We start from the raw sequence: 27,855 nt of genomic DNA, 5'->3' as shown, positions 1-27,855 counted from the left end.
ACAGCGCAGAGGTTCACTAAATGCTGTAATATCGCTGCAATCCTCAACACAACACACCCAACATGTGCGTTTGATGCTGGACACACGGACGAGACCAACTCGGACCGGAGGGGTGGCAAGGTGGCAAGGTGTTGTTTAATCTACATAAAAATAATAAAAGGGGGTCCGTTTTTAGAAATGTGAGGTAAAGATAGGTTTTAAGTGTGAAGTTGGGTGTTATGAAAATATAAAATTAGCAAATATGTTGACATATAAAGAGTTAACACCGGTAATAGAAACCCCTATTTATGGAATGGCACTTCTTATGTCCCTGCTTTTAAATGGACAGTTAAGTTTAATGGATGTGGGGAATAAATAAAATAAATAAAATAAATAAATGTTTATAAAGCAAAGTAGTTAAAAAATACATTTTGTACTTTACCTTTTCCATTTTATGCTACTTTAAACTTCAAAGAAAAAGAAATCAAAGGTTTATTTGAAGTTAAAGGGACTGTTTGTCACTTTTTAAGCGTATAAATGTACCGGGTCGGGATACATGCGCGCTCGCATGTGGCCTGCGTCCCCGCTCCTCTGCCTGCTTGCCTTCACTCAGACAGTGCGCGTCCTCGCTGTCTCGCTTCACCTCTAGACGTGAACGCGCGCTCACTCCACACTGCAGAAGAGTTAGTTTAGCTCTGAGAATATCTAGTGAATGAACAGTGGACGTTTGTGCAGAAATAAATGCTGCAGCTTCCCCAGACCAACAGAGGTTTCCCGTGTCTTGTGAAGTGACGGGGCTCCGCAGAGAGAAACGTTATCGTCTCGTTACCGACCGGGTGCCGGTGTCTCCCTGCTCTCTCCGGCTGCGGGCGGAGGGAGACGAGTTTCTCGCTGCGGAGTCCCACTGCCTCAGCCTGCGCTGAGGCAGGAGAAGCAAACACAGTATCAGCATTGATTCATGGAGAGACCTTTGTCTGGTCAGCTAACATTACTGCCAAGCAGCTGAAATATAGAGTGATATTGTGGTTTTAGCTGACGTGTGTCGCCTCACTGTGTTGAGCGATATGTGTATTTAGAGCGAGCACAAGCCCGACGCTAACTTTCGTTGATTTCACGGCCACAGGTGTCGCTGTTAAGAACCATTTCTGAAAGTTACAAATAGTCCCTTTAATATGAGGCTTTAGCAGTGTAAGTTAGTCAAATGAAATTGGTATCTTCCAAAGTTATGGTGTTTTTGGTATGAAATTCCTTCTTGGTGTTTCCCTGTTATATAAAAAAAAATACAAATATTTATAAATGAAATATTTTAAAGTAAAGTAGTTATAAAATAAATGTTGAAGTACTTGTGCTTTATTTTTTCCATTTTATGCTACTTTAAACTTCAAATTAAACAAAATGCAAAGCTTTATTGAAGTTAATATGAGGCTTCAGCAGTGTGAGTTAGTCAAATCAAGTTTCTCAGGAAGCTGCAGCTTCTGAATCATAGATTTTTATACCAGACGATGTTTCCCTTCTGTTTATCTGTTAATGGATGAATCCTCTTTTCAAAAACACACAATCGACTCCACAAATGCATGAAAACTTGATTTTATTCTCAACAGAATAATAATAATACAAAAAAAGACTTAAAGTCTTCACAGATGATCCAACAGTATGAAAATATATATTCATGACAGGATAGGATCTATCTGCTATTTATAGAAATCAATGTATTCAAGATGATTTTGTCGCTGACGCTCACGTCGTCTCCAGTTAGGACACGGTGTAACAGTTGTTTAATTTTAAAATGACTTCATCAGAAGAACCCCTCAGTCTGCTCCGTCCTCTCTGTGCTGAGAGTCTAGAGACGACATCCAGAGCAACAACACGCAACCTTCCTCCCTCTGTTCTGAAAACAGCCTCGTACCAAACGACATTTTAATTATTAGGTGAGCAGCGTATAAATGTTATAATAATGTTGTTTTCATTGGGTATCAATGACACAAAAAGGTAAAAGGCCAACAAGCTCAAAGGTCAACAAGCTCAAAGCAGGAACCACAGCAGGTTCAAACAAACTCAGCATAACAATAGAAATAATTGTTGATTAAATGGATTTGCTTTGTTTAAAGAGAACTTTTCTTAAAGGTATAAGATGCAACATTCGTTGGCCCCGTTCTCATCCGTCAAATACGGACACAAAGCATCTAAAGGTGGACTTGTGCCCATTGATGTGTAGCCTAATGCTTGTGTCTTGGTATCAGAAGCCGAGGGATGTGACGAAGCGGTAGTATTTGACCACCTGAACGGGCTGCACACCCTGCACGCCGTTATTGGCTGGAGGTTGCACCCCCATGTGGGGCCAGACGACCAGACCCTTACCAATAGAAGTTTACTCAAGTGTGCTATTAGTATACTTATTTTAAACTTAAAATAAGAGAGTATACTTTCAGTTTATTTTTGATGTACTTATCAGAGATATACTTAAGTATACTTGGCTTATACAGACAAGTATACAGTAAAGTCTAAGTATACTTGGCTTATACTTATACTTAATCTTTTGATTGAGTTAATTTGTATAATTAAGTAGTCTTGCCTCATACAGAAAGGTATACTTGGCTTGTAAGTATATAACTATTAAACTAACAGTATACCTATTCACTTGTAGTATAGTTCAGAGTATAGTTGCAGTACAAAATACAACTTAGATGTAAACTAGTTGTGTACTCAAAGCTGACTGTTCTTACACTTAAAGTATCCTTTTATAACTAAAAAGCCAATTTAGTCCCAATAAGTATTGAATTAGTAAACTTACAAGTATACTACATTGATATTAGTATACTTACTACAGAAAGTATACATCATGAAATAAACTTGAAGTATAGTACTTTTTCATAAGGGAAAGCGTCCAGAGTAAAGCAAAATAAGAAGGATAGAGGAAATACGGGCAGAAGGCTGCAGGGTCTCTGCAGAAACAGACAACACACTTTTAGTGGTACATAAATTATGATTGAGAGGGATCATCCTGCTGCTGCTGCTGCGCCTGCTGCTGCTGCAGAAGCTGCTGCGCCTGCTGCTGCTGCGCCTCCTGCTGCTGCTGCGCCTCCTGCTGCTGCTGCTGCTGCCGCGCCTGCTGCTGCTGCGCCTCCTGCTGCTGCAGATGTGCCTACTGCTGCTGCTGCTGCCGCTGCGCCTCCTGCTGCTGCTGCTGCAGCAGATGCGCCTGCTGCATCAGCTGCGACGGCTGCTGCTGCTGCTGCAGAAGCTCCTGCGCCTGCTGCTGCTGCGCCTCCTGCTGCTGCAGATGTGCCTGCTGCCGCTGCTGCTGCCGCTGCGCCTCCTGCTGCTGCAGATACTCCTGCCGCTGCTGATGATGCAGATGCGCCTGCTGCATCAGCTGCGACGGCTGCAGCTGCTCATGCACATGCAGCTGCTGCTGTTGTCTCAGCTGCTGCTTGTGTGGCTGCAGGACCAATCCGGTATCCACTGCTGGCTGACCAGCAGAAGTCCCTGATGGCTGATGCTTCAACAAAATTTCCGTCCCACTTCCAACATTCGTCTCCTGGATCACCTCGTCTCTTTTCCTGTTAGAAACACAGGACATTATTTAAAATACATACAGTGGGTATTAAGATTTAAGCTGCAAGTGTGGGTGGGCAATATGGATAAACATGTCTATCATGCCATATCTAATTTTATATCACGATTATATACAGTATGTTGTGAATTTGTCAGTTTTATGGAAACTAATTTGAAAAATACTAGATAAAGATAGATGGAATAACAGAAAGAAAGATAGATAAAATAACAAGTAGGGACAATGTACTAATGTCACAATTTCCTATAAATAAATAGTCCTGAGTCCCATAATAGCTACAACAAACAACGGGCCTCATGCAAGAACATCTTCATATTCTTATCTTAACTTTCTCATACTTCTTTTTGTACCGTCGTACAAGTGTGTCCCGTCAGATTCAGCAAACGCTCCTAACTTCAGATAACCGTGTATGTTTATGTGCTGTCAGTCATTTCTTTGAACAGCAGTTTTTGCCCTGAAATCTAAGTCGACTGAGACCAAAACAACTAATTATTCAACTAATCCACTAAGAGGGGCAGTTCTACTCATTTGAATAGAAAAGGGACAATTTTGTGCCAAATGTCAGAATATTACCTAATTTAAATATGTGTAATTATCACAGGAGCACCGAGACGCTGTTGGCTAAGCAGCACAGTTACGGGTGTATTTCACCCTCTTTGAGAGTTTCTTTTTGTCTTATTTGTGGGACTGATTGAGTTTCTGACAAGAGAGAAAGACCACCAGGGTGGGAGATTAGATTATTAAACATCCACTGCTGAATACACAGAAACTACCAAGTAGGAATCAGAGAAGTTAAGTAAAAGTAGATTCTGTTCCCACTCAATGATTTCTACAATCTTTTTAAAGTACTTCCCACTTTAACTCCATCATGTGGGATCATTCTAGGACAATATGAGTATTATAAGGATGTAAAGGCCCAAACATTCACAGCTGTTCTGGTCTACAAGAAAAGGAAGATGATTTTACTGACTTTAGTGTCTGTCAGCGACAGAAAAGATGAATGTAACCATGCTGGAAGGTAGGGAATGGGCGATATATCGAATATAGTCGATGTATCGCGGCTTGTCCCACGCGGTGTATGAAATGACTATATCGCGAACATCGACTACAAATTGTCATGTAATGTTTTTAAGCCACCCCGCGGCATGAGACTCGCTTTGGCATTTCCTTCTCTCCCTCCGGCTCCCTCTCAGACACACATACGTCACAGACTACGCCTCCATCCAGACCTCTCTCCTGGGCGAGTGTGTGACGTATTCGGCCAGCGTGTTTTTGTATTTGGAGGGAAGCAGCGGAGAGAGATGGAGCCCGGAGCCCGGAGAAAGTGGAAGAACTGAAGCGGCAAAGCGAGCACGGTAGCGAGAACACGACCAAAGTAACCAGAACCAGCCAAGAAGCAAATGACTCTGGCTTCCTCGCTTTCCAAAGCAATCCCAGATGACAAAAGAGTGTAAAATGCAAAGAAATCACGGCCGCTGTAAACAACTACATCATAACGCCGGTTAGCGTAGTTGAAAAGCCCGAAAAGACTCATTAAGACACTTGATCCAAAATATGAACTGCCTGGTCGCAACTTTTTTGCGGAGAAAGCTCTACCGGAGTTCTACACTTCAGTGAGAGAAACGTTGGCCAACCAGCTAACAGAGCTGACCCACCTCTCCACAACTACCGATCTGAACGTCCAGCTAACAGAGCTGACCCACCTCTCCACATCTACCGATCTGAACGTCCAGCTAACAGAACCAAAGCTGTCAGCCTGAATAAGTGGACCAGACTGGAGGTTTTGGCCACAGGCTGCACCTCGCGTTTGGTGAGTCTTTCTACACTGCTGGGAAAATAATCATTTTTATTATCAGCAATGTTATAACAGCTTACTGGTAAACATAACAAGAAGTTACTTTACACTTTTTACACGCCATTAAAAACAGTGTGTGTGTGTGTTTGTGTGTGTTATGTATTTATCAAAATATATAAAGCATGTATTGCCAGATAACTATTTGGTTAAAGTGAATACTGTTGAATAATGTTTTGTTAAATTTAACTTATCATTTCCCTCTTTTTGCATGCAAGATTAAAATAGTTCCAACAGAAATCACTAATGAATATAATCAACAAGGTTTTAATGCAGACATAAACTGCAGGGACTATAAGAATCATCATATTGGTGTGATTGTATGCATCAAAGGGTTAAATCGAGCATTTATGAAGTGCTTAGCTTTATCGCGATATTGCCTTAATATATCACGACATTTTAGGGTAATATCACAATATTATTTTTACGCCATATCGCCCAGCTCTACTGGAAAGGTTTTAATGATGTTCACAGCTTCATCAGGATATATTCAGAAAGTGTGTGAAAGAATGTTTATGAGGTTAACAGATTAGACTCACGGATCGTCTGGAGGCTGGACTGAACCATCATCACCTGCCTCCATCTTCTCCTCTGAGGAAGAATCAGAGTCCAGTCTGCAGCAAGTGATAGTTACTGTTACTTCATCAGTATAAAATAAACATTAAACCAACTTGATGTCAAACATGATAACAGGGTGTGGAATAAAGCAGAAGAGGTTCTACATGTGATGTGTGACTGTACAAAATGAAATGAAAATGATGCTACTTTCTGTGAACAGTCCCGTCTCACACACCTGACTGTCATCACCTGAGGAGTTTACCTATATACACTTCCTACATTAATGCTCCACCCTGTGGTCAATGTCAGAACTGCATGTCACCTTGTGTTGAAGGAAGGATCAAATAAAACAAACTACATTATGGCTCCAACAATCACTTTAACAGATATTTAAGATATCTGGTAGAGTAACAGTGTCCTTCTGATAATAAACTCTCTGTTATTCATGTGATCATCAGAAGAAAAACACACTTTACCTACAAGACACTTACATGGATCTGTCAAAGGGACACACTGGAGCAAAGAGCTGGAATGGTCTCTTTTGGAGTTTGGTATTTTAATAAATATCTGTATATTTCAGGAGGAGGCCATCAGAGTTTAGAGGTGGCTATTAGCGCTGCAAGAATTGGACGTTTTTTGCAAAGAGGCTCATTTGTAGGGCTGTCCTCGACCAAAGACTAACACTCGTACAATTTCATCGACTAATCGATTAGTTGATTTAATGGACAGATCTGTAAAACTGAGTTTCTCCACAAAGAATCTCACTAAAGCACCACTTTAAATCTGCTGTTTACCAGAGATGTGCTCAGAAGTTTCCTGGAAATACGTCATTCATCATGAAAAGAGCATAAAAAACAACTAATCAACTAAAGAAATCTAAGTCGACTGAGACCAAAACAACTAATTATTCAACTAATCCACTAAGAGGGGCAGTTCTACTCATTTGAATAGAAAATGGACAATTTTGTGCCAAATGTCAGAATATTTCCTAATTTAAATATGTGTAATTATCACAGGAGCACCGAGACGCTGTTGGCTAAGCAGCACAGTTACGGGTGTATTTCACCCTCTTTGAGAGTTTCTTTTTGTCTTATTTGTGCAGGTTTAGCGGCTACAAAAGCCACACAATTCTGTTGTGAATTCACCCCTCAGTGTTTTAGTAACAAACCTGGTGGCTGCATCTGCACACTGATATTTCACCTTTCACAACCCTGATAAGAGGAATCTGATTTTTTTACAGATTATATTACAGGATATAGTGACAGTTTGGTCAAACATGACAAAAAGTTATTTTTTATAAAAGTTGCCAACTGTAGTTTTAACCAAGTATGTTATTTAACCTTAACCGTGTCAATCAATGCAGTTACATTTTAATGTTATTAAATCTTACTTGACAGAGAAATCCGTGATGTGACCTTTTGAATTATCACTCTTCATGGACACACCGGAGTCAGGGGACGTTCCGCTGGTAGAGGATCTGGTAGACAAGAGAGAAAGACCACCAGGGTGGGAGATTAGATTATTAAACATCCACTGCTGGAAACACAGAAACTACCAAGTAGGCATCAGAGAAGTTAAGTAAAAGTAGATTCTGTTCCCACTCAATGATTTCTACAATCTTTTTAAAGTACTTCCCACTTTAACTCCATCATGTGGGATCATTCTAGGACAATATGAGTATTATAAGGATGTAAAGGCCCAAACATTCACAGCTGTTCTGGTCTAGAAGACAAGGAAGATGATTTTACTGACTTTAGTGTCTGTCAGTGACAGAAAAGATGAATGTAACCATGCTGGAAAGGTTTTAATGATGTTCACAGCTTCATCAGGATATATTCAAAAAGAGTGTGAAAGAATGTTTATGAGGTTAACAGATTAGACTCACTGATCGTCTGGAGGCTGGACCGAACGCGGGCCATCTGCGTCTGGGTCCATGGATGGATCTTTCTTTTACTTCATCAGTATGAAAATAAACATTAAGTGTGGAATAAAGAAAAAGATGTAATGATTATTGTGTTAAACAAACATCATAATCTAAACTCTGTATGACGTCATGCCACACAGAAATAAAACAACTGAACCTTAGTTGCAACTCTAATGTTGCTAGAACTCAGTGTTCACCTGGTAGCTGCATCTGCATGCTGATGTTTCACCTTATCAGGAAAAGACTCATAACCAAAAAAAAGTATGTGCATGTGCACAGGTGTGTCCTCAACTCAAATATGTAAGCAGGTAAAAAAAAGATATAATGATAAACGATAATTTAAACCTATATATATATATATATATATATATATATATCAGTATCAGAGAAGTTCAGTAAAAGTTGACTCTGTAAAGTAGCCCAGTTACCCCACTCCTCACTTTAACATGCATTATTATTATTATTAGATTATTATAAGGGTAATTATACATTAGGACTGAGACAAGTTATCAATGACTAATCACATTGATCTGACAGTACAGTTACATCAAGTCAACTTCAATATCTGCAGGTTTCAGATCCTCTAAATGAAGAACTTGCTGCATGTGACAACATGTTCATCTGTCAGTACTTTCATTATCTTATAGTCTTAAAGTGGAGAAATGGAGTTTCTGCTTTTTCTCACTCAGTGAAACGACTAAATAGTAGATTGATTGTTTGCTTTGTTTCTCAGACTGCCGATATAAAGACGAAGAAAACAGCAACACGTCACATTTGACTCCTAATAAAATAATCAGATGCAGGTTCTACTCCATATTACCGACGCTGAATGGATGTTGATCATAGTGTTGAATTAAAACCAAACAACATAAATGAGACTTGTTCATCTGGTTTATTAGACTATTTTAAAACAGTGGTCCTACATAAAGCGCTGCACTGTCAGCCTTATTAATAACAAACAGATAAAAACCCTTTTCTGATCAGTTTTCTGTTTATTCTTGTCGTTGTTCGGAATTAGATGTAATAATTGACTAAACAGATGTTACACAGACTCTGGAGATAAGATTAATAAAGTAATAAAGTAGTTACAATACCTTTAAGATAACGGGAAATAAACTTCGTAACACTGACTGAGGAGGAAACACAAAAGTGAAACTAAACTTCTGCTTGATCCCATCCCCCCAAACTGCTCTCTGTCTCCCCCCAGAGTCTAAAGACATACAGGTTAGGTTAATTATTAATAGATACATACAAAATAAAAATAAATTAATATATATATATATAATAAATAAATTTATATAAATAAATATATGTATTTATACAAATATATATATATTTTTATATATATATATATACATATACAAATAAATGATAAATAAATAAATATTTATATACATAAATATATATTTATATAAATAAATATATATATGCATACTTACCAAAAAGGTAAATTAAAAGAGAAAAATATAATATGAATTGGTTTTAATATTAATAATATTGATAAAAAGTTATAAAATAGAGACACAGTTTTGAAGTCCTAATACAATCTATGTAGTGCATCAAACTATATTTAAATACAATAAACAAAAGTTTTGTTTTAGTGAATTTACATTTATGTGCCATTTAGTACACAATTAACATCACTTTGTTACCAGATATTTAAGACATGTGGTCTAGTAACAGTGTGATAGAAACTCTTATGTTTGTGTTATTATTCATATGATCATAGTAAAAACACACTTTACCTACAAGACGCTTAACATGGAGTCAAAGGGACACACTGGAGCAAAGAGCTGGAACGACTTCTACTACATTTATAATGTCTTTTGGAGTTTTAGCAGTTTTAATAAAATGTCTGTATTTTATATCCAATAAGCTTTTCTGTTGTTCCAGATAAAGCACTAACGGTTTGATGAATTTTACACCTGAATCATATATTCTTATAGCAGTTCCTCTTCATTCTGTTCTTCTGTTAAAGGATGAATCCACTTTTCCAAAAGACACGATCGACACCACAAATGTATAAACACTTGATTTTATTCTCAACAGAATAATCCAACGAAGGGTGCAGAAGCGTTTTCAGCGTGATAAATGAAGCTCTGGGATAAAAAAGGACTGTAATCAGGGCGGGCTTTAAAGTGCAGGTGATTTATAACAGAAACTCTTCATTAACGTATAACTGAGGACAGTCTGAGAGCTGCACAGAGAGAGTATCACAGTATGACCATACTCCTCAGATTCATTCATTTAACTGATAAACAACTACAGATATTGGTGTTTAAAGCTGCACTGGGCAAATGTGCTTCAAATGGAAGTAAAAAATGTCATTATTATATTGAATTAAACTCCAGAAATGCAGCAATTAACCAATTTGAAGTCAACCGAACAGCCAACATCACCGGTCTGATTTAGATATTTAGACTTCACCTGAAGGGATTATGCATCTTATTTACAGCTAACAAATACAAATAGGATAATTTCCTGACATACAAACTGCTATATAAGTGAAGAACTGCAAACTCATCCTAAAGAATGCAATTATTATTGGTGTTTAAAGTGATTTTCAGGAGCATCAGAAACACCAACTCGCAGATGCCTTAATGCTGTTTCCATCTCACTTCCATCAAGCGTCTCCTGGATCACCTCGTCTCTTTTCCTGATAGAAACACAGCACATTATTTAAAATGCATACAGTGGGTACTAAGATTTAAGCTGCAAGTGTGGGTGGGTGATATGGATAAACATGTCTATCATGGTATATCTAATTTTATACCATGATAACATACAGTATGTTGTGAACTAATTTGAGAAACCCTTTATAGATAAAATAATTAGGAAATGTCTGAATAAATAGTGAAATGTTCCCATATAGGTTGATCACATTTACCATAAGTTATCAATAAGTTATAATCAAAACTAAACACCTTCTGAAAATCAATCACTTTGACATCCTGCTCCATCATATGGGATCATTCTAGGACAATATAGGAATATTGTGTGACTTTAGCGTCTGTCAGTCTGGATACAAGTGACAGAAAAACAAATGTAAGTATTCTTAAAACATAAGAGTTTATTGATGTTCACAGCTTCATTAATATATTGCATAAAGTGTGTGAAGGAATGTAAATGGAGGTTTGACTCACAGTCAGTCTGAAGACTTCCCGTCTGTCAGATGTCAGAATATTTCCTAATTTAAATATGTGTAATTATCACAGGAGCACCGAGACGCTGTTGGCTAAGCAGCACAGTTACGGGTGTATTTCACCCTCTTTGAGAGTTTCTTTTTGTCTTATTTGTGCAGGTTTAGCGGCTACAAAAGCCGCACAATCCTTTTGTGAATTCACCCCTCAGTGTTTTAGTAACAAACCTGGTGGCTGCATCTGAACACTGATATTTCACCTTTCACAACCCAGATAAGACTCAGAACAGGTGTGTCCTCAACTCAAGTATTTAATCAGTTAATAAATAGTTATAATATATAATAACCTTATTTACCTAACCTATTATTATTTACCTAACCCAACTGTGTGTGCAAAATGTTCATGAATGCAGTTACATTTTAATGTTAATAAAAACTTACATGTGAGAGGATCTTTTTTAGAAATCCTCGGTGCTGGGGTTTGACTTCTTCTGCTCCTTCTCCTTCTTCTTCTTCTTCTTCTTCTTCTTCTTCTCCTCCTCCTCCTTCTTCTTCTTCTCCTTCACCTCTGAGGAAGAATCAAAGTCCGGCCTGCAGCAAGTGATAGTTACTGTTACTTCATCAGTATGAAATAAACATTAAAAACAACTTGATTTCAAACATGATAACAGGGTGTGGAATAAAGCAGAAGAGGTTCTACATGTGATGTGTGACTGTACACAATGTTCTTAATGAGGAAACATTTTAATGTCAGTAAAAATGTACTTCTTTTTAGGAGAGGGGCGGCTTTCTTTGAAATTTATAGTGAAGCCATATGACTCAGTTCGCCGACTTTCCCATGAGTGTTTGGAAGAAAGACACACACACAAAAAGTTATTTTTTCTAAAAGTTGCCGACTAGTTTTAACCAAGTATGTTATTTAACCTTAACCGTGTCAATCAATGCAGTTACATTTTAATGTTAATTAAAGCTTACTTGACAAAGAAATCAATGATCTGACCATTTGACATATCACTCTTCATGGACACACCGGAGTCAGTGGACGTATCACTGGAGGATCTAGTAGACAAGATAGAAAGACCACCAGGGTGGGAAATTAGATTATTAGACATTAGACTAACATTCACAGCTGTTCTGGTCTTCAAGAAAAGGAAGATGATTTTACTGACTTTAGTGTCTGTCAGCGACAGAAAAGATGAATGTAACCATGCTGGAAAGGTTTTAATGATGTTCACAGCTTCATCAGGATATATTCAAAAAGAGTGTGAAAGAATGTTTATGAGGTTAACAGATTAGAGTCACGGATCGTCTGCAGACTGGACTGAATAAAAATCATCTGCCTCAAAGTCCTCCTCCTCCTCCTCCTCTGAGGAAGTATCAAAGTCCAGCCTGCAGCAAGTGATAGTTACTGTTACTTCATCAGTATGAAAATAAACATTAAACCAACTTGATTTCAAACATGATAACAGGGTGTGGAATAAAGCAGAAGAGGTTCTACATGTGATGTGTGACTGTACAAAATGAAATGAAAATGATGCTACTTTCTGTGAACAGTCCCGTCTCACACACCTGACTGTCATCACCTGAGGAGTTTACCTATATACACTTCCTACATTAATGCTCCACCCTGTGGTCAATGTCAGAACTGCATGTCACCTTGTGTTGAAGGAAGGATCAAATAAAACAAACTACATTATGGCTCCAACAATCACTTTGTTAACACATATTTAAGATATCTGGTAGAGTAACAGTGTCCTTCTGATAATAAACTCTCTGTTATTCATGTGATCATAAGAAAAACACACTTTACCTACAAGACACTTACATGGATCTGTCAAAGGGACACACTGGAGCAAAGAGCTGGAATATGTTTGACTACATTTTTTGGAGTTTTAACAATTTAGTATTTCAATAAAAAATCTGTATATTTCAGAAGGAGGCCATCAGAGATTAGAGGTTACTAATAAGACGATATTTTTAAACCAGTTGTCAAAAAATGTGTGCATGTGTGTGTGTGTTAAAGGTTCTATTAAAGCTTACCTTATTGCCCCGAGAAGCTTGGGGACCTCCATGGCTGTAGAGGAAGCTTTGCTTTCTGTATCACTTCTGGTACAAGAGAGAAAGAAATTAGATTATTCAATACAAGACACACAAAAGAGAGAGAATAAGAACATTTTTATTTTTTTATTTTCATTTAAATGACTGAACTTTTGTTAAAGCAACTTTATATATATTTACAGACGTAGGCAAAGTTGTTGGTAACGTTCCGTTAAAGAGAGAAAAACCCACAATGGTCACTGAAATAACTTGAAACTGACAAAAGTAATAATAAATAAAAATTGAAGGGTGAAAAGTAGTCACTGTGCTGTTTGGTATCATGGTGTGTACCACACTGAACATGGACCACAGAAAGCTAAGGAGAGAGTTGTCTCAGGAGATCAGAAAGAACATTATAGACCTTCATGTTAAAGGTAAAGGCTATAAGACCATCTCCAAGCAGCTTGATGTTCCTGTGACTACAGCTGCACATATTATTCAGAAGTTTAAGGTCCATGGGACTGTAGCCAACCTCCCTGGACGTGGCCGCAAGAGGAAAATTGATGACATATTGAAGAGACGGATAATACGAATGGTAACCAAAGAGCCCAGAACAACTTCCAAAGAGATTAGAGGTGAACTCCAAGGTCAAGGTACATCAGTGTCAGATCGCACCATCCGTCACTGTTTGAGCCAAAGTGGACTTAATTGAAGACAACCGAGGAGGACACCAAATCATAAAAAGCGAGACTGGAATTTTCCAAAATGCATATTGACAAGCCACAAAGCTTCTGGGAGAATGTCCTTTGGACAGATGAGACAAAACTGGAGCTTTTTGGCAAGTCACATCAGCTCTATGTTCACAGACGAAGAGATGAAGCATCCAAAGAAAAGAACACTGTACCTAATGTGAAACATGGAGGAGGCTCGGTTATGTTATGGGGCTGCTTTGTTGCATCTGGCACAGGGTGTCTTGAATCTGTGCAGGGTGCAATGAAATCTCAAGACTATCAAGGCATTCTGGAGCGAAATGTGCTGCCCAGTGTCAGAAAGCTTGGTCTCAGTTGCAGGTCATGGGTCCTCAAACAGGATAATGACCCAAAACACAGCTAAAAACACCCAAGAATGGCTAAGAACAAAACATTGGACTATTCTGAAGTGGCCTTCTATGAGCCCTGATCTAAATCCTATTGAACATCTGTGGAAGGAGCTGAAACATGCAGTCTGGAGAAGGCACCCTTCAAACCTGAGACAGCTGGAGCAGTTTGCTCACGAGGAGTGGGCCAACATACCTGTCGACAGGTGCAGAAGTCTCATTGAGAGTTACAGAAATCACTTGATTGCAGTGATTGCCTCAAAAGGTTGTGCAACTAAATATTAAGTTAATGTTACCATCATTTTTGTCTAGGCCAGTTTCATTAGTTTGTTTTTTTAAATGATTCTGCTGAACCATAATTCAAAAACAATATCTGATTTTCATTAGTTAATTTTCAGTGAATTTTTATTTATTATTACTTTTGTCAGTTTCAAGTTATTTCAGTGACCATTGTGGGTTTTTCTCTCTTTAACGGAACGTTACCAACAACTTTGCCTACGTCTGTATGTGTGTGTGTGTGTGTGTGTGTGGTTGACGTATAGTATTTTGAAAATCAGTCCTTTAAAGGGACTATTTGTAACTTTCAGAAATGCTTCTTAACAGCGACACCTGTGGCCGTGAAATCAACGAAAGTCAGCGTCGGGCTCGCGCTTGCTCGCTCTCAATATACCTGAACGAGCATCACTCAAAACAGTGAGGAGACACACGTCAGCTAAAACCACAATATCACTCTATATTTCAGCTGCTTGGCAGTAATGTTAGCTGACCAGACGAAGGTCTCTCCATGAACATGATTTAGATCTGATCCTAGTGTTGGCTTTTCCTGCCTAAGTGCAGGCTGAAGCAGCGGGGCTCTGCACCATGTCTCCCTGCTCTCTCCTCCCGCAGCCGGAGAGCAGAGGAGACACCGGCACCCGGTCGGTAACGAGAGGGTAACGTTACTAGCTAAGGAGCTCCGTTACTTCACAAGACACGGGAAACCTCTGTTGGTCTGGAGGAGCTGCAGCATTTTTTTTCTGCACAAACGTCCACTGTGCATTCACTAGATATTCTCAGAGCTAAACTAACTCTTCTGCAGTGAGGAGTGAGCGCGCGTTCACGTCCAGAGGTGGAGCGAGCTGAGAACGCGCGCTCTCTGAGCGAAGGCAGGCAGGCAGAGTTGGAGAGGCAGCTACATTTATGCGCGTACAAAGTTACAAATAGTCCCTTTAAGGCCTCAGGCCTCAGAGAAGTTCAGTAAAAGTTGACTCTGTAAAGTAGCCCAGTTACCCCACTCCTCACTTTAACATGCATTATTATTATTATTAGATTATTATTAGTTTATTATAAAGGTCTCCTCAGTAGTCACTGAATGCATTAGGACTGAGACAAGTTATCAATGACTAATCACATTGATATGACAGTACAGTTACATCAAGTCAACTTCAATATCTGCAGGTTTCAGATCCTCTAACTGAAGAACTTGCTGCATGTGAGAATACGTGAACCTTAGTTACAATGCTAATGTTGTTAGTGTAAGACTGAAATTGTTTTGTTATTTGTTATATATTATTGATTTGCTCTATTCCATTTTGTTTACACATATTTAGTGTTTACATTAATGTTAAGATATTCTGGTATCAGATATTACAGTTACTGCTGGTATCACATATTGTCAGCTACTGCTGGTATCACATATTACAGTTACTGCTGGTATCACATATTACAGTTACTGCTGGTATCACATATTGTCAGCTACTGCTGGTATCACATATTGTCAGTTACTGCTGGTATCACATATTGTCAGCTACTGCTGGTATCACATATTACAGCTACTGCTGGTATCACATATTACAACTACTGCTGGTATCACATATTGTCAGCTACTGCTGGTATCACATATTACAGCTACTGCTGGTATCACATATTACAGCTACTGCTGGTATCACATATTGTCAGTTACTGCTGGTATCACATATTGTCGGCTAGTCGGTGCTGTTCAGGGCTCTGGGAGTTTTATGTGTTGAGAGAAGAGGAGGAGAGAGAGAGAAAAAGGAGTGGTTTATGGTTGGCAGTGAGGGAGCAGAGGGAGATGACTTAATTGAACTGTGTTCAGGAGTTCACTAAAGTTATGAGGAAAACCCAGAACGAGTTGGACGACTTTATTCTTTCACACACACCCAGATCGCTTACACTAGAACTCAGTGTTCACCTGGTAGCTGCATCTGCATGCTGATGTTTCACCTCATCAGGAAAAGACTCATAACCAGGAAACTGTACGTGCATGTGCACAGGTGTGTCCTCAACTCAAGTATGTAAGCAGGTAAAAAAAGATAGAATGATAAACGATTATCTAAACCTATATATATATATATATATATATATATATATATATATACATATATACTGTATATATCTCAGTATCAGAGAAGTTCAGTAAAAGTTGTCTCTGTAAAGTAGCCCAGTTATCCCTCTTTTATCGTCTTAAAGTGGAGAAATGGAGTTTCTGCTTTTTCTCACTCAGTGAAACGACTAAATAGTAGATTGATTGTTTGCTTTGTTTCTCAGACTACTGATATAAAGACGAAGAAAACAGTAACACATCACATTTGACTCCTAATAAAATAATCAGATGCAGGTTCTACTCCATATTACCGACGCTGAATGGATGTTGATCATAGTGTTGAATTAAAACCAAATAACATAAATGAGACTTGTTCATCTGGTTTATTAGACTATTTTAAGATGGAGAAAACAGTGGGCCTACATAAAGCGCTGCACTGTCACCCTTATTAAAAATAACAAAATAAAAACGCTTTTCTGACCAGTTTTCTGTTTATTTTTGTTGTTGTTCGGAATTAAATGCAATAATTGAATAAACGGATGTTACACAGACTCTGGAGATAAGATTAATAAAGTAATAAAGTAGTTACAATACCTTTTAGATGGTGGGAAAAAACTGCGTCACAAGGCTACTGACTGAAGAGAAAACAAAAATGAAAACAAGCAGGAATTTACCTGCTGGAGCCCATCCCTCCCTCCCACAGAGAGAGAGAGAGAGAGAGAGAGAGAGAGAGAGAGAGAGACAGTCCTCCCACATCTCTCTCTCTCTCTCTGAGAGAAAGAGATGTGTATGTATATATAAACTGGAAAAAGAAAGTTGGTAAACTTGTGTTTGGTGGATTATTTCTCTGTTGTTACAATGCTAATGGTCATTGTATTTTACATGGTTGGAAAGCCTGTTTATTTACCTTCACAATGATGTCCAACTTGTAAGGATCATGCATTTGTGGGATGAGCAGCACAGCTGATTATGTGGGTAGCGCCCAAGAAAAATTTGCCAAAATGCTCCGTCAATGGTAAACAGTGTATTCTCCTGTTGGTGTTGACTCTTGTTTTGAGTTGTTTGGTGGATTGGATGATTGAACTCTTTATCAGTAACAAGGAACAAACAAGACATATTGGCTATTTTACACTTTATTCATTTAATACACCGTCAGGAGCCTCAGTAGCGGTGGAAGATCCATACGCAGCCACAACAGCCTGGCACCTCCTCCTCATGCTGGTCACCAACCTGGTCACACGTTGCTGTGGGATGGCGTTCCATTCCTCAACCAGGATTCGTTGCAGGTCAGCCAGCGTGGTTGTATTGCTCTAACACGTACAGCACGCCCAAGCTGATCCTACAAGTGTTGAATTGGGTTGAGGTCTGGACTCTTGGCAGGCCGTTCCATTCTCTCTACTCCCACATTGTGGAGGTAGTCTGTGATAACCCCGGCTCTGTGGGGGCGAGCGTTGTCATCTTGGAGGATGAAGTTAGGTGCCAGATTGTGGAGATATGGGATCGCCACTGGCTGCAGAATCTCAGCCCGATATCTCCCCGCATTGAGATGGCCTTCAATGATGACAAGCCTGACACTGCCCCCACCAAAAGCTGTTACTCCATCGGTGCAACAATCAGCATAGCGTTCTCCACGTCGTCTCCATACTTTGACACTGCCATCTGACTTTCTTGGACAGAACCTGGACTCATCACTGAACATGACATTACCCCACATGTTCAGGTTCCATTGTCTGTGTTGTCGACACCAGTGCAAACGGGCCTGACGGTGAAGGGCAGTCATTGCAGGCTTCCTGGTCGCCTTATGTAGCCCGGTGTAAAAACAGTCCAGGTGTAAAACAGTCAAGGGTTAAAACAGTCAGGGACTAAAACATGTTAGCCTAATAAAGTTAGGTGGATAAATACAGAAAAGCAATTAAACTGAAAGTAATTTAGTTTAATGAAGAAAGAACAAAGTCATAAATAAGGTATGATGTAAATGTGTTAATGAGTAGTTCAAAATAAATAGATGTATATTGTTTTAAGGTAAACAGTGGATGTAAACTAAGTGAAAAAACACAGATTGTGCCTTTAGTTTCAGCTATTTTGTTTGTGATTGGTTACTTGAGTTATCAGTCAATGACACCTGTGGTGATTGGCTGCAGTTAAGGAAGAGAACCAGCAGGGGGCGAGGGTAGAGAGAGAGAGAAAAAGAAGAGAGACGCGGAGAAAGGAGGAGAAGAAGGGAAAACGTAGAACAGACGTAGGAAAAGAGAGAACGAAGGAGTGGGAAGAACGCTGGGTTTGATAGCCTGGTGAACGTTTATGTAAACAATAGAAAAGTGTAGCTGTGGACTATCACACCGTTTTGCTTTTATCACAGTGGATTAAGTGAATGTTTGGTGTGAGCTGTGTCGCTGCTATGGTAACGTCAGTAAGTTGCTAGCCACGAGGACGGCGTTGCTAACTGAAGACTGTTTGCCACGTGAAGAGGACGCTTGCTCGCTACGTGAGGAAAGCTGTTGCTCGCTACGTGAGGAAAGCTGTTGCTCGCTACGTGAGGAAAGCTGTTGCTCGCTACGTGAGGAAAGCTGTTGCTCGCTGTGAGGAAAGCTGTTGCTCGCTACGTGAGGAAAGCTGTTGCTCGCTACGTGAGGAAAGCTGCTGCTCGCTACGTGAGGAAAGCTGTTGCTCGCTGTGAGGAAAGCTGTTGCTCGCTACGTGAGGAAAGCTGTTGCTCGCTACGTGAGGAAAGCTGTTGCTCGCTACGTGAGGAAAGCTGTTGCTCGCTGTGAGGAAAGCTGTTGCTCGCTACGTGAGGAAAGCTGCTGCTCGCTACGTGAGGAAAGCTGTTGCTCGCTACGTGAGGAAAGCTGTTGCTCGCTACGTGAGGAAAGCTGTTGCTCGCTACGTGAGGAAAGCTGTTGCTCGCTACGTGAGGAAAGCTGCTGCTCGCTACGTGAGGAAAGCTGCTGCTCGCTACGTGAGGAAAGCTGCTGCTCGCTACGTGAGGAAAGCTGCTGCTCGCTACGTGAGGAAAGCTGTTGCTCGCTACGTGAGGAAAGCTGTTGCTCGCTACGTGAGGAAAGCTGTTGCTCGCTACGTGAGGAGGACGGTTTGCCTGCTTCGTGACGGGGATTTCGTCTCCGCTGCCGCTGGATTTATCTCTCGGACCTGAACTGTTTTTCCCGAACTACGAACTGTTTCTTCAAGGAACACTTCGAACTGTAAGTTGGACTTTTCACGTCTTTGTTCGCTGAGGATAAGGATTTGGACGGCCGCACCGCACCGAGCAACGTACAGGCCTGCTACTTTTATTATTTTGCGTGCGTGCGTGAGTGTGTGCATGTGTGTGTGTGTGAGTGTGTGTGAGTGTGTGTGTGTGTGTGTGTGTGTGAGTGTGTGTGAGTGTGTGTGTGAGTGTGTGTGTGGGCCCACAGAAATGTTTAGAGTCTAATTGAGTTCAGTGTTGGATCTGAAGTTGTTTATTTTCTATAGTGGTAAAAGGAAAAGGGAAGAAATAGGATTTTTCAAAGGGAGTCTAAGATGATTTAAGTGTGGTGTTACAGTATATTTGTGTAAGCAAATTCAGTTTTGCCAGTAACTGGCCAGGTGATTTAAGTTTTGCTAACTAATTGCTCAGGTAATCTGATAATTTAAGTGTGGTCTAATATTTCAAGTGTTTATTTTGGGGGATTTTAAAGGGGCATAAAGTGTGTTATTTTTGTTATTTTTTCTTTGAACAAAAAGGGTAAATATTATTTGTACATTACTAAAAACGGTCAGTAAACAGTTATTTTTCATTCAGAGAAGTTGTCTGGGGTCAGTTATTTAAAATACATTACTGTAAGTGTAAATAGATTGTGTATCAATAGGGTAATATCATTTTCACCCATAACAGGTAAACCTTTTTGGTAGCTACCTTAAGAAACCGAACTGAAACACCCCTTCATCTTAGTTTAAGGTTATTTATAGCTACTATAGCGTGTTGGGGTGCTACACTTATGACAATACACTGTTTACCATTGGCAGAGCATTTTGGAGCATTTTTCTTGGGCGCTACCAGCTACATAATCAGCTGTGCTGCTCATCCCACAAATGCATGATCCTTACAAGTTGGACATCATTGTGAAGGTAAATAAACAGGCTTTCCAAAGATGTAAAATACAATGACCATTAGCATTGTAACAACAGAGAAATAATCCACCAAACACAAGTTTACCAACTTTTTTTCCCAGTTTATATATATATAGTTTATATATCTTTGGGTGAATCAATAAGAGGTGAAGTGCAAAGGAAGAATCGAACCTCTCTCATGCTGACAGCTGAGGACAGGAAGCTAACGGGGATAAACCCACTTCAGTTCACACTTTAACACACATGAACATGATGGAATGATGGAATGAACGAGCAGCCTCTCAGGTCTTTAAACACATCATGAGAGTGTCGGTGTACATACCTTCACAGGTGAACAGGAACCGTCTGCAGACACGCTGGGACGCGTGTCAACCTCCTCACAACAAGTGTTTCCTACTATAAAGCTGATTGTTTTCAGTGTTTCTCAATGCCTGTAACACTTAACGCATTGTAACGGTGATCAGTAGAGAGCAGACAGCAACGTAACAGCGCAGAGGTTCACTAAATGCTGTAATATCGCTGCAATCCTCAACACAACACACCCAACATGTGCGTTTGATGCTGGACACACGGACGAGACCAACTCGGACCGGAGGGGTGGCAAGGTGGCAAGATGTTGTTTAATTTAAATAATAATAATAAAAGTGGGTCCGTTTTAGAAATGTGGGGTACAGACATGTTTTAAGTGTTAGGTTGGGTGTTATAAAAATGTAAAATTAGCTAAATTTCGTCATATAAAGAGTTAACACTGGCAAAAGAATCCCCTATTTATGGAATGGCACTTCTTATGTCCCTGCTTTTAAATGGACAGTTAAGTTTAATGGATGTGGGGAATTAAATAAAACAAATCAAATAAATGAAATAAATAAAATTTAAAAAAAATTATAAAGTAAAGTAGTTATAAAATAATTTTTTGTACTTTTCCATTTTATGCTACTTTAAACTTCAAATTAAAAAAGTAATGAAAGGTTTATTTGAAGTTAATTTGAGGCTTCAGCAGTGTGAGTTAGTCAAATCAAGCTGGTATCTTTCAAAATTAAATAATATTAAATAAAATAAAAATATTTATTAATAAAATATTTTAAAGTAAAGTAGTTATAAAATAAATTGAGGTACTTGTACTTTACTTTTTTCATTTTATGCTACTTTAAACTTTAGATTAAACCAAATTCAAACCTTATTTGAAGTTAATATGAGGCTTCAGCAGTGTGAGTTAGTCAAATCAAGTTTCTCAGGAAGCTGCAGCTTCTGAATCATAGATTTTTATACCAGACGATGTTTCCCTTCTGTTTATCTGTTAATGGATGAATCCCCTTTTCAAAAAGACACAATCAACTCCACAAATGTATGAACACTTGATTTTAATCTCAACAGAATAATAATAATACAAAAAAAGACTTGAAATCTTCACAGATGATTCAACAGTATGAAAATATATATTCATGTCAGGATAGGATCTATCTGCTATTTATAGAAAAGATAATATAACATAAGTTATTCCTTTATTAGTCCCACTAAATAAAATACATTTGCAGTGTACAGCAGCAAAGGGGATAGTGCAGAAACAAGAAGCATCAGTAAAAACAAAAAGCAAGATACAACACAGTAAAAAAAAAGGAGATATAAAAATGGGAACAATATATACAGTATTGACAATAAACAGACCATTAACACAATTGCACAAGTGGACATTGATATTGTACAGTGATGGAATGAAAACAATGTAATCAAGCTGATTTTGTCACTGACGCTCACGTCGTCTCCAGTTAGGACACGGTGTAACAGTTGTTCATTATAAAATGACTTCATCAGAAGAACCCCTCAGTCTGCTCCGTCCTCTCTGTGCTGAGAGTCTAGAGACGACACCCAGAGCAACAACACACAACCTTCCTCCCTCTCTGTTCTGAAAACAGCCTCGTACCAAACAGCATTTTAATTATTAGGTGAGCAGTGTATAAATGTTACAGGTGAATAATGTTGTTTTCTTTGGGTATCAATGACACTAAAAGGTAAACAGCCAACAAGCTCAAATCTGGAACCACAGCAGGTTAAAACAAACTCAGCATAACAATAGAAAGTATTGTTGATTAAATGGATTTGCTTTGTTTAAAGAGAACTTTTTTTAAAGGTATAATATGCAACATTCGTTGGCCCAGTTCTCATCCGTCAAATATGGCCGCACATCTAAAGGTGGACTTGTGCCCATTGATGTGTAGCCTAATGCTTGTGTCTTGGTATCAGAAGCCGAGGGACGTGTCAAAGCGGTGGTATTTGACTTGCTGCTGCAGGTGCTGGTAATGCTGCAGCTGCTGCAGGTGCTGGTAATGCTGCAGCTGCTGCAGGTGCTGGTAATGCTGGAGCTGCTGCAGGTGCTGGTAATGCTGCAGCTGCTGCAGGTGCTTGTAATGCTGGAGATGCTGCAGGTGCTGGTAATGCTGGAGCTGCTGCTCCTACTACTGCTCCTACTACTGCTCCTACTGCTACTGTTGCTCCTACTGCTGCTGCTGGTAATGCTGCTACTGCTCCTACTACTGCTCCTACTGCTACTGTTGCTCCTACTGCTGCTGCTGGTAATGCTGCTACTGCTCCTACTGCTGCTCCTACTGCTGCTCCTACTGCTGCTCCTACTGCATATCCTAATAATGCTGCTCCCATTACTGCTCCTACTGCTGCTCCTGCAGCTGCTTTTCGCAGTTGCGGTTTCCTGTTAAAAACACAGCACATTATTTAAAATGCATACAGTGGGTACTTAGATTTAAGCTGCAAGTGTGGGTGGGCAATATGGATAAACATGGATAAACATGTCTATCATGGTATATTTCATTTATATCACGTTTATATACAGTATGTTGTGAATTTGTCCGTTTTATGGAAATTAATTTGAGAAATACTAGATAAAGATAGATGGAATAACAGAAAGAAAGATAAATAAAATAACAAGTAGGGACAATGTACTAATATCACAATTTCCTATAAATAAATAGTCCTGAGTCCCATAATAGCTACAACAAACAACGGACCTCATGCAAGAACATCTTCATATTCTTATCTTAACTTTCTCATACTTCTTTTCGTACCGTCGTACAAGTGTGTCACGTCAGATTCAGCAAACGCTCCTAACTTCAGATAACCGTGGATGTTTATGTGCTGTCAGTTATTCAAATATTAAACAGCGTCAAGTCACCCTCAGCTCAGAATAAAACCTCTGCATGTCCTTTGTTTTGCAAAGTTCTTTTTATAACACTATGACTGAGACAGTCAATTGTTCCACTAAAATGTTTATTGCACATAATGTGTAAACTCGGTCTAAATTGTAAATTGGTATCAAGCTTAGACACGTTAAAACATTTTTTTCACCCGTTACTAAGTCATAAACACAGGAGAGAAAAGAATTTGGATCAGACTTAGAAAATGGATCACCAGAAAAAAATGTTCTCCCTTGCCTTACAGGGCTTCCGTATATTACAGCACAAACATGGCCATGAAGTTTTGCAGTTGAGGGCAACTTGCCCTTCTTTTGGGTCGGATTGTAATGATCCATGTGGCAAAGTATGAATGTGGCCTTTGTAGGCAGAAATTAAATGTTCAAATGGCGAGCTACAGGTCCTGACCGACGAGGCGCCGAGGCATTCCTCAAAACTAAGGCAGCCCTACTCATTTGCAGAGAAAAGGGACAAATTTGCGCCAAATGTTAAAAAATAGTTATAATATATAATACCCTTATTTACCTAACCTATTATTATTTACCTAACCCAACTGTGTGTGTGCAAAATGTTCATGAATGCAGTTACATTTTAATGTTAATAAAAACTTACTTGTGAGAGGATCCTTCTTTGAACTCAGGAGGGGCACTGATTGACTTTCTGCGGGGCCACTTGAAGCTTTCTGTTCTCCGTCTGGTAGACAAGAGAGAAAGACCACCAGGGTGGGAAATTAGATTATTAAACATCCACTGCTGGATACACAGAAATTACCAAGTAGGCATCAGAGAAGTTAAGTAAAAGTAGATTCTGTTCCCACTCAATGATTTCTACAATCTTTTGAAAGTAGTTCCCACTTTAACTCCATCATGTGGGATCATTCTAGGACAATATGAGTATTATAAGGATGTAAAGGCCCAAACATTCACAGCTGTTCTGGTCTACAAGAAAAGGAAGATGATTTTACTGACTTTAGTGTCTGTCAGCGACAGAAAAGATGAATGTAACCATGCTGGAAAGGTTTTAATGATGTTCACAGCTTCATCAGGATATATTCAAAAAGAGTGTGAAAGAATGTTTATGAGGTTAACAGATTAGACTCACGGAGGTTCTGGAGACTGAAGCAGAAAATGGTGGATCAGTCCAGAGTCCATGTCTGGATCTTCAGGCCTGCAGCAAGTGATAGTTACTGTTACTTCATCAGTATGAAAATAAACATTAAAACCAACTTGATTTCAAACATGATAACAGGGTGTGGAATAAAGCAGAAGAGGTTCTACATGTGATGTGTGACTGTAAAAAATGAAATGAAAATGATGCTACTTTCTGTGAACAGTCCCGTCTCACACACCTGACTGTCATCACCTGAGGAGTTTACCTATATACACTTCCTACATTAATGCTCCACCCTGTGGTCAATGTCAGAACTGCATGTCACCTTGTGTTGAAGGAAGGATCAAATAAAACAAACTACATTATGGCTCCAACAATCACTTTGTTAACAGATATTTAAGATATCTGGTAGAGTAACAGTGTCCTTCTGATAATAAACTCTCTGTTATTCATGTGATCATAGAAAAACACACTTTACCTACAAGACACTTACATGGATCTGTCAAAGGGACACACTGGAGCAAAGAGCTGGAATGGTCTCTTTTGGAGTTTGGTATTTTAATAAATATCTGTATATTTCAGGAGGAGACCATCAGAGTTTAGAGATTACTAATAAGATGTTGTTTTTAAACCAGTTGTCAAAAAATAAACTTTTCTGTTGACAATATGAGTATTATAAGGATGTAAAGGCCCAAACATTCACAGCTGTTCTGGTCTACAAGAAAAGGAAGATGATTTTACTGACTTTAGTGTCTGTCAGCGACAGAAAAGATGAATGTAACCATGCTGGAAAGGTTTTAATGATGTTCACAGCTTCATCAGGATATATTCAAAAAGAGTGAAAGAATGTTTATGAGGTTAACAGATTAGACTCACAGATCGTCTGGAGGCTGGAACGAACCACCATCATCTGCTTCTGGATCCATGTATGGATCTTCCAGTCTGCAGCAAGTGATAGTTACTGTTACTTCATCAGTATGAGAATAAACATTAAAACCAACTTGATTTCAAACATGATAATAGGGTGTGGAATAAAGCAGAAGAGGTTCTACATGTGATGTGTGACTGTACAACATGTTCATAATGAGGCAACATTTTAATGTCAGTAAAAACGTACTTCTTTTTAGGAGAGGGGTGGCTTTCTTTGAAATTTACAACGAGACCACATGACTAAATTTTCTGAACAGACACAGAACCTAGACTTTTTCCTAGAGGACCCATTTTGAGCTCCTTTCTATGCAAATATGTGTAATTATCACAAGAGCACCGAGACGCTGTTGGCTAAGCAGCACAGTTACGGGTGTATTTCACCCTCTTTGAGAGTTTCTTTTTGTCTTATTTGTGCAGGTTTAGCGGCTACAAAAGCCGCACAATCCTTTTGTGAATTCACCCCTCAGTGTTTTAGTAACAAACCTGGTGGCTGCATCTGAACACTGATATTTCACCTTTCACAACCCAGATAAGACTCAGAACAGGTGTGTCCTCAACTCAAGTGTTTAATCAGTTAATAAATAGTTATAATATATAATAACCTTATTTACCTAACCTATTATTATTTACCTAACCCAACTGTGTGTGTGCAAAATGTTCATGAATGCAGTTACATTTAAATGTTAATAAAAACTTACATGTGAGAGGATCCTTCTTTGGAATCAGGAGGGTGAGTTTTTGAATATCTGCGACGCCTCCTCATGACGTTTTCTGTACTCAGTCTGGTAGACAAGAGAGAAAGACCACCAGGGTGGGAGATTAGATTATTAGACATCCACTGATGGAAACACAGAAACTACCTACTACTGCTACTCATACTAAGTAGGCATCAGAAAATTTCAGTAAAAGTAGATTCTGTTCCCACTCAATGATTTCTATAATCTTTTTAAAGTAGTTCCCACTTTAACTCCATCATGTGGGATCATTCTAGGACAATATGAGTATTATAAGGATGTAAAGGCCCAAACATTCACAGCTGTTCTGGTCTACAAGAAAAGGAAGATGATTTTACTGACTTTAGTGTCTGTCAGCGACAGAAAAGATGAATGTAACCATGCTGGAAAGGTTTTAATGATGTTCACAGCTTCATCAGGATATATTCAAAAAGAGTGTGAAAGAATGTTTATGAGGTTAACAGATTAGACTCACACATCGTCTGGAGGCTGGACGGAACCACCATCATCTGACTCTGGATTCTTGTCTGGACCTTCAGGCCTGCAGCAAGTGATAGTTACTGTTACTTCATCAGTATACAAATAAACATTAAAAGCAAAAGCAGCAGGATAACAGTGTGGAATAAAGCAAAAGAGGTTATGTAATGATTATTGTGATAAGCAAACATCATAATCTAAACTCTGTATGACGTCATGCCACGCAGAAAAACAACAACTGAACCTTAGTTACAACTCTAATGTTGCTAGAACTCAGTGTTCACCTGGTAGCTGAATCTGCATGCTGATGTTTCACCTTATCAGGAAAAGACTCATAACCAAGAAACTGTAGGTGCATGTGCACAGGTGTGTCTTCAACTCAAGTATGTAAGCAGGTAAAAAAAAGATAGAATGATAAACGATAATCTAAACCCTGAAATTTAAAGCTGCAGTGGGTAGAAATGGACCAAATATGATTAAAAAAAGTTATTATTATAAGATGATCACTATATCGTGACAGTAGTACATGAAACAGGTAATCTGACAAAAATCATGTTCCTCTGTGTCCTCCGGTGCTCCTAACGGCATCTGCAGGATTTCACAGACCGGAGGAAATCAACCAATCAGAGCTGATCTGGAGTCTGCCGTCTCTGAGCAGCTGTCAATCACTCATGAACTCCGACCAAACGGTCAAACTAGGCAGCGCTGATCAAATATGAATCAATATTATGTTACATTAATGCCTTTTTCTCTCCTCAGATGTTTTCAGAATCATCTTGTAGTGCACGGTTTAGCTGGAAAATGAG

At 39.1% G+C, this 27,855-nt stretch overlaps 1 protein-coding gene and 1 long non-coding RNA gene across 2 annotated transcripts in view; one reads left to right on the top strand and one right to left on the bottom strand.

The window, feature by feature from the left end:
• The window catches only part of LOC119474775 (nucleolar and coiled-body phosphoprotein 1-like), a 111,290-nt gene that overhangs the window by 39,577 nt on the left and 43,858 nt on the right, over nt 1-27,855 (bottom strand). The window contains exons 7-11 of the mRNA XM_037747056.1: nt 26,537-26,620; nt 24,900-24,965; nt 24,411-24,491; nt 11,522-11,617; nt 9,665-9,667 (exon numbers count right to left, since the gene is read on the bottom strand). Of these exons, the coding sequence (XP_037602984.1) occupies nt 9,665-9,667; nt 11,522-11,617; nt 24,411-24,491; nt 24,900-24,965; nt 26,537-26,620 (330 nt within the window). The remainder of the gene's footprint in view (nt 1-9,664; nt 9,668-11,521; nt 11,618-24,410; nt 24,492-24,899; nt 24,966-26,536; nt 26,621-27,855) is intronic.
• On the top strand, nt 12,139-24,979 carry LOC119474798. Its single transcript, XR_005203659.1, has 3 exons — nt 12,139-12,333; nt 24,146-24,152; nt 24,913-24,979. It is a non-coding gene; the product is annotated as an uncharacterized LOC119474798 (long non-coding RNA).

The sequence above is a fragment of the Sebastes umbrosus genome, chromosome 16 (genome assembly GCF_015220745.1).
Source record: "Sebastes umbrosus isolate fSebUmb1 chromosome 16, fSebUmb1.pri, whole genome shotgun sequence".
Taxonomy (NCBI): Eukaryota; Metazoa; Chordata; class Actinopteri; order Perciformes; family Sebastidae; genus Sebastes; species Sebastes umbrosus.
Note: the sequence above shows the minus strand (reverse complement) of the source record. Positions and strands in the feature narration are given on the sequence as shown.